Genomic DNA, 7,825 nt, shown 5'->3' with positions numbered 1-7,825 from the left:
ATAACTTGAGAAAAATGCTTAGAAGGATAAAATGTAACTTGCACCGGGACTGGCTGGTACAGGCATTCACAAGCTGGTAATTCAAGTTTGCCGTGCAGTGCTGTCCTGAGTCTTTCTGTGCTGCTCTGTTTGAAACAAGTCTTTAGGCAGCTATGGAGTATTGGTCATGTTAAAAGATGAATTTTCAAATAATAGTTATTTGATATAGTTATTACTTAATTTCCATAAATTACTGAGTTTTCAGTCATTCCTTTTCTTGTAAGAAGGAACATGTTTTATTACTAGAAATACAAAAAAATTCTTATTTATTATGATGGGAAATTCACACATTGTTCATATATATATAAATATATATATATATATATATATATATATATATATATATATATATATATATATATATATATATATATATATATATAATGCCTCAGAGAAATCTGACCAAGCCAAATCTATTCAGGTAGGTGAGCTTAATGTTCATCTTAAAAACAACAACAAACAAAAAGTAACTATATCAAAAACACAGTGAGAGTAAGTTGTGTTAACCCAGTAGCCTTGTTAGCTCCTCCTTCTTTCAAAGAGACACTTTCCCTTCATTGATGGCATCATATAATTCATCAGTGACAGACTCATAATGTCCAGCACGACTGTTCAGAAAATAAATCTTTTCACTCGAGTTTTGTGGCTTGTATCCTTCCTTCTGCAGCCGTGTCTTCTGAATTTTGAAAGTACCTGTGAACAAGATAAAATATATATATATATAGTTTTTATGTAATTTTATAAAATCACATTGCCGTTTGAATGTTTTTTCACTGATGTTCACCTGTAGTGTCAACAGACGGCATGAACCGAAGGAAGACAGGGCGTGCGTAGGAGGGCAAAGCTTTTTGTACACCGATCAAGAATGCATCAAGGTCCAACTGGTTTCCCTCCTGAGCTATTGCTGCCATACCGGCCTTCCCTTCCACACCTGAACACAATAAAACACAGAGTATTCATCAGCTTTTGAGTCTGTTTATTTGCCTGAAATGTGCCGATGAAAGAATTCATTTCATCTATACCTGGCACAGACACTCCATAGACGGCAACATCGGTGTGTCCCAGTAGTTTGCTGAGGACTCCCTCCACCTCTGTCGTGGAAACGTTCTCCCCTCGCCAGCGAAAAGTGTCGCCGCTGCGGTCCATGAAATACATGTAGCCATAATCATCCATCACCAGTATATCACCTAAAGCACAGACAGTGACAGAGCAATAAAATAATCGCTGAAAATGAATGACAGTCGTGAAAAAGAACGTATTCACAGGACTGGGAAATACTAAGTATACCCTTACTGCTTCCATAGGAATTAAAGAAATAAGCAGCAGCCAGATGCTTTTTAATTTTGAAAAAGCCAAAGACTTTACAGGCTTTAGTTAGCATGTTAATTAGATCAATTAGAAAAAAGACTGAGCAAGTATGGCTAATTTGTAAAGGTTGCCAAACAGAAAAAACCCTCTTCTCTCTAAAAACAATATGACACAGCTTAGGTTTGCAAAGCTGCATCTGAACAAACCACAATACTTCTAATGTCCTTTAAATAGATGAGATCAAAGTAGAGATGTTTGGCCATAATGCACAGCACCAGTTTTGACTACAATCAGCTGTCAAGTACCATGGTGGAGGGGTGATTTGGGTTTGTTTTGCAATCACCGAGCAAAATCACTGCTCTTTACGGCCATCTGTCTGACAACTAAAGCTTAGCCAAAGGGCTGTCATTCCAAGCACATTATTAAGTCTGAAAAAATCTACAAAAAAAGGAATCAAGGTGTTGTAATGGCCCAGTCAAAATCTAGAGCTCAACCTGATTGAAATTCTATTGTGGATGTTAAGAGAGCTGTAAATAAACCAATGAACAGAAGCAACTTTGTAAAGAAGAGTCAAAATTCATCCAGAACAACGTGAGAGAATGACAAAGCCAGAAAATGACTACTTTCAGTGAGGGTTGAATTCACGATTCACAAACTGCTTGAATGAAAAAGATGACAAGCTTACTCCCCACAATGCACCATCATCTGGCTTGGAAACTGTCACAGGGAGCAAACTTTCATTGCAATCAATGATCCTTAACACTAAAGGTGATGTTTGCTCTGTGAAAAAAAATGTTGTCTGTGGTGAAATTACAGATGCAGCAGTGAAAGTGTTCCGAATGGGACTTTCACTGCTGAAAATAGCGGAAGTACTGGAAGCAGTCCAGTGGTGTCATGATCATAAATTATTTTCAGTTTTCTTATGAAAACAGAAGCCAATTAAAATGTGAACTGCATGTAGTAAAAACTATAAACAAAGGTAAAAGTTCATATGGCAATTTAGCATCTGCAGCTTTCTTTTTCTGGATACCTGTGAGATGAAGCATGTATGATATTATAAAACTGGAAATCAAGAAACAGACAGTCCATCATTATTATTCTGACTAACGTTAAAGAGACAAAATAAAACATGCCTGAGACATAAGCAGAGTCTCCCATCTTGAACACATTGCGAGCAACTTTCTTTTTGGTGGCATCCTGATCAGCATAACCGTCGAATCTTCTGAGCGGATCGGTGTGGTTGATGTGTCCCACTAACATGCCTGGCTCTCCTGCAAAGATGAAAGATGATTTTTGCATTTGTTTACAACTTTTTTGTTTGCCTTTTTTCTCTCTATTGTAGCTTTGCATGTATGTGTGTGTATGCAGGGTGTTACCTGGCTCACAGGGTATACAGAGGCCTTGTGAATCCCTCAGTAGTTCTTTGCTATCCTGCTGCACCCTGACCAGTCTGATGGGATAAAAATTTGGTAGGATGCGACTATTGAAGCCACACGCCCCGACCTGGATGTGCAAACATACAATATAGCAGGTACGTAAAAAAGATGTGTTTTAAATTCTTTAGCCTCCTAAGAAATCAGTAAAACAACATCCAGGTAAGCATACCTTTCCATCTATGTTGAGCAGGCTGCAGTTGCACTCTGTGGCGCCATAAAATTCCCCAATTCTTTGGATTCTAAATCTCTTGACAAACTCTTCCCACACCGAGGGACGGAGTCCATTACCGATGGCAACACGGACCCGGTGACGAGCCTCTGATTTTCCAACAGGCTGAGCCAACAGATAACGGCAGATCTCTCCTATATACTGGATTGCCTATGTGTGCGCACAGACATAGAGGTACAATTACACACTAAAACCAAATCGCAAGTCTTGTTTATAGAACTGGCTCAAGAAAATCAATAGGACATCTGGCCTGTGGCTAGGCACAGTTATTGCACCAGTGTGTACTCACAGTGCAGTTGTGTTTGACACAGTCATCCCAAAAGCGACTGGCTGAGAATTTCCTCCTGATTACAACAGTCAAACCAAAGAGCAAACACTGCCCTAAACCCATGATGTTTCCTGTAAATATCACCATGAACACATGAGCACATACAACAAGGACTTCTGTAAAACAAATATATACTTGTAAACTTGTTCTTTCTTTTACATATTTGCAGAAACAGTATCCCTCCTAGTCAACCATGCCAGCCATTTGAACAGTGTTAACACTTGTATAAAGCATGAAAGGTGAAAAGCTTTTCAAAAGACATTTAGACAGTTATTAAAATTTCACTTTTGAATATAGCTTGATTTAGCCTTGACAGTTACCAGTAGACCTCTTTTAGACCTCTCATTAAAAGAAAATTGCTCAGTGGGTAAACCTAAGTCCTTGATTTCAAATTATGTTGAAGTGAAAAACTTTGTAATAACCTAAAGATGATAACATTTGCCCTTTTCTACTTTTACTTTTGAACCAAATTTAAAGAATTTAAATTTAAAGTTATTCTTGTTTGTAGTGTTTTTTTATCCCATGCTTTCTATGCTCCTCTCTCATCATGTTTACTGCTCACCTTCATGTTTCAGTCATATGTAGCCTATTTTGTTTACTTTCTGTGTCACACTGAAGATTAATTTTCTTGTGTTTCTTATTTCACTTTCTGCTTTTTGTTGCTAGCCCTCCTTTGTCATTATCTACCTTTACCACCTGTACCTTTGCCTGCTTCCTGTCTTCTCTTGGTGTGCCTGTCTGTCCTATGTCAGTTTATTGTCATATTGTCTATTTGTTCAATGTATTTTTTATCCTATATAAAGTGTGTTGAGGCAGCTGTCGTTGCGGGGTTTGTTGTGCTGTCGGAGACTGATTGCAAATAGTTGAGCCAACTAGTTGCCCAGAGATTGAACAACACCCTCAACTTTGGACAACCACTTCTGATTGCAAGACAATTCCACAGGTCAATTGGTGGGGCAACCTGCCTCTGAAAAACTGCCATCCATCTGCAGTCACATGCAGACAAATTGGGAAATGTTGCCAATAATCAGTCTCATTAACAAACACAAACAGATTGCTAAGAGTGAGTCAGTCTCAGCTGATAAGCGGAGCTTGTCTGCAGTACATCTCATTCAACTGACTGCCGGCTGGTTTTGATCAAGGTTTTCAAGCATCGATGTCATTTTGCAGCTAATGGTTGTGTAGCAACTGAATCACTATTCCTCCAAAGTTGCCTTGAAGACAGCAAATGACTGACACGACTGGTCCCAGAGTTAGTCCCTGACTGCAAGGCAGCCTTTCCAGAAGCACCGAAATTGCAGGTTCATTGCACACAGTTGCAATAACTTTAGTCACGCTCCAGTCTCCAAACACTGTTTTCCTGAGTGTGACTTTAGGGTTCTTCTTCTTCTGCCCTTTTTGGTATTGATTCACGTTTTGTTTTCTCTTTTGGATTTTGGTATGTTTGGGGATTTTTGTATCGGCAATAAAATCTCACTTTTTGTTTATTTTTGCCTTCCTCCGCATCCTGCATTTGAGTTGCACCAAAACTGATGAGCCTTTATCAAATTTAGCCCAGAAAATGACATCACTAAATGTCTGGTGAGATGAATGTCTGGCTTCAGGAAAAAATGTATTTTTAGTATAATAATAAGATTTGTAAACCTCAAATAGATTTTATCATTTATCAAAGCCAATGGAAGCAAAAATAAATACTTTTTAAAAATGGGATAATATATTATTTTAGAATAGACATAATAATATGAGAGTTATGAAGAATGATTCTCATTATTATGGCATCATGCTTCTAAAGATGTGTAAGCGTGGGAAATCTTACTTTATATTAATTTTAAATGTATTTTGAAAACATGGATGAGAAGAAACAAGGCCTACCTGCAGAATGATAGAGAGGAAGGCAGTTGTACATGATGTCATCAGGACGTAAGCCAAAAGAATGAAAACCAAAAGCTGCGATGCGGTAATACCTGACAAAAAAGAACACCAAACTAAGTGACAGAAGTCATCACTATTACTTATCTCATTATTTAAAGGATTCTCTTAAAAGTGCAATGTTGTGACTGAAATGTCATAGACATGTCTTACAACAAAATTCAAAGAGTAAGTTTTATTAACTGTTGATAAAACTGTTTAGGTCCCTAAGTGGACTGCATCACCTTTGCAGATGTGTCCACAGATAAACTTACCGACTGTGCACCACTACAGCTGCCTTTGGCATTCCTGTTGTACCAGAAGTGTAGATGTAGAAAAGCCTGTCTGCAAATACAATGAGAAGAAGAAATTTCCATATTGCATTCTCAAAACCTTTTGACGGTGTTTCACATGGTGGCATGCACCGTGACGCTCCCGTCATTCTTTACATATTTTTTTGTTAGTCTATCTGTTTTTTCTCCGTCCCATACAGGCTAATCAAGTAAAGACTTGAAGTGTGTCAACATAGGAATGCTAAGCAATAACAAAGACAAAAACAATGCCTTTGTTAAAAACAAGAGAACGAATGCACAACAATGTAAACGATTGAATTAAACATGCCCAGAGTTGTATTTGCATGCATTATATAAAATAAAAGAGAAATATTGTTCATAGTCTTGAACTTTGTAGTAACTTGATGATTTTTTCCATTTTTTTTCCCATTTTTTTGACACACATGTGATCTAAATTAGAAGAAAAAAAATACGTAAGACAGCCAATTTTGGCAGCCAGCCATTTACTCTAGCAGGCAAAGACTTGCTAAGGACAAGAATGTGTTGCAATCAAACTTTGTAAAATGTAAAATGCAGCATGCCCCTACCCACGTGCACAAATTCTACAGAGCCTCACCATTGAACTCTTTCCTTATCTTGTAGGGTGGTGGGTGTGTGGGTGAACGGGCCAGCAGAGAGTCCAAACTCTGAACCTGAAGCTCATCCCTGTCTTCCTGCTTACCAGTGCTGAACAAAACCACGCTGGGCTGCAACATGCTACTCACCTCTGTTACAGCTGGAAGACAATCAAAAGTGTGAAAAATGTAAAGCAGGCAAATCAGCACATGTTTTATTAGCTGAAAACAGATTATTCCACCTCTGGCCAAATAAGCAAAGTATATTTAGTTCCCACCTCCAGTCATCTCCGATCCAAACACCATCGCTCGAGCTCCAGAAACACTGAGACAGTGTAGCAATGACTGCTGTCTAAGGTTGTAGTTGATAAGAGCAGCCTCAACACCTATCATAGCAAAACCCAGCCATAAAGCTGCCATTAAAGGCTGACTTTCCATGTACAAAGCCACCACATCACCCTCAGTCCACCCCTGAGCCAATGCCCAGTGGGCCACAGCGTGGCATCTCTCCTGTAGCTCTCTAAAACTCCAAACCTGAAATGAAAATGTAAAATCAGTCATCTTAATTCAGTTTATTCGCTGTTTTAATTAAGGTGCTATGTTTTCTTTCTATTTTTTTATTCTTGATGAGACCTCACCTCTCCTGTGGCCTCATATATCAAGGCGGGCTTGTCGGGGTGTTGTTTCACTAACTGGCCAAACAGGGCAGGGATGGTTCTTCGGTTTCGCCGATGGTGATACATGGAAATTCTCACTTTAATTATAATAGCTAAACACCTTTTAGACACAAAGAAGAGGACAGGAGAACAGTGAAGGGCATTTACAAACAGGAATGGACCAGCATAGAAGCAAATGTGGGACAAGCCCATGCAAACGACCTACTTACATAAAGTCTCTTTTAACGGTATGTAAAGCTATATGAATGTTCTTCCAAGATCCCATATGGACCAAGCACAGCCCTAGCCCCACCAGCAGACTGCAGAGCCAGGGGAAGGAGCGCAGCCACACAGCGCCCAAACCAACGAAGCTCAATATGACACCGATCTTTCGCTCCATGATCTTATCTCTGAGACTACAAACAATGACTTCAGGTACAAAATCATGAAAATACACTCAACTGAAATGTCATGAGATGAGGCTTACCTCTTAAAGATTCTTAATTATGATAGTCCAAGAGAAATAAAAAGGGATTCAGTAGCAACAGTGTGCTGTGAAGAGTTAAATGTCAGCTTCACTGTTAAATTGAGTAACAGCACCAGAAGCAGCTCAAAGAGCTGTCAGATGTTTGCAAAGCCAGAGGTGAAATGCCTGATAAGAGGCAGCACGCAGCAGAGAGTTGCACAAGTTACAACCCATGCAGTTCCTGCGTCACCGCAGAGCCAGTGCGATTCATTACTCCTGAATCAAAGCGCTGCAGGTCCTGTTTATAAAATCAGAAATGTGTGCTTTCATGAGGAAAATTATTTACTGGGTTCATCCATAGGCACGATTTCTTTATCTGAATAACTACAATAGACGATTACTCACTTACAATCAAGGAAGAGTTTAATCATCAGTATTTATTATTTCCCAGAAAGGCTAATGAGCGCCAAGATTTTAAAAGCAGAGAGAAGTTCAATTTTATTGAATGCGTCGAAGTTATAACATTTGAATCCATTAGGTGTATAGGG

General features: G+C 38.9%; 1 protein-coding gene across 1 annotated transcript; it reads right to left on the bottom strand.

The window, feature by feature from the left end:
* Positions 1–432: 432 nt before the first annotated feature.
* LOC134623004 (long-chain fatty acid transport protein 1-like) lies at positions 433–7,211 on the bottom strand. Its single transcript, XM_063468252.1, has 13 exons — positions 7,042–7,211; positions 6,794–6,932; positions 6,434–6,689; positions 6,158–6,316; positions 5,524–5,593; positions 5,213–5,304; positions 3,302–3,411; positions 2,953–3,162; positions 2,724–2,850; positions 2,481–2,618; positions 1,062–1,226; positions 824–970; positions 433–732 (listed from the first exon to the last, which is right to left on the bottom strand). The coding sequence occupies exons 1-13, from the start codon at positions 7,209–7,211 to the stop codon at positions 575–577; spliced, it is 1,941 nt and encodes a 646-aa protein (XP_063324322.1). The 3' UTR covers positions 433–574.
* Positions 7,212–7,825: the final 614 nt, after the last annotated feature.

Source organism: Pelmatolapia mariae, unplaced genomic scaffold (genome assembly GCF_036321145.2).
Source record: "Pelmatolapia mariae isolate MD_Pm_ZW unplaced genomic scaffold, Pm_UMD_F_2 NODE_ptg000333l+_length_74057_cov_1, whole genome shotgun sequence".
Classification (NCBI taxonomy): Eukaryota; Metazoa; Chordata; class Actinopteri; order Cichliformes; family Cichlidae; genus Pelmatolapia; species Pelmatolapia mariae.
The sequence above is the reverse complement of the archived record's forward strand: the minus strand, read 5'-3'. Positions and strand labels throughout refer to the sequence as shown.

Coding starts and splice junctions, on each gene's coding strand:
- LOC134623004 (XM_063468252.1), bottom strand. CDS start 7,211: ATGGAGCGAAAGATCGGTGTCATATTGAGCTTCGTTGGTTTGGGCGCT. Junction 5,305..5,523: donor GCTGTAGTGGTGCACAGTCG/GTAAGTTTATCT, acceptor CTTTTTTGTCAG/GTATTACCGCATCGCAGCTT. Junction 1,227..2,480: donor AGACTCTGCTTATGTCTCAG/GCATGTTTTATT, acceptor TCTGTGCTTTAG/GTGATATACTGGTGATGGAT.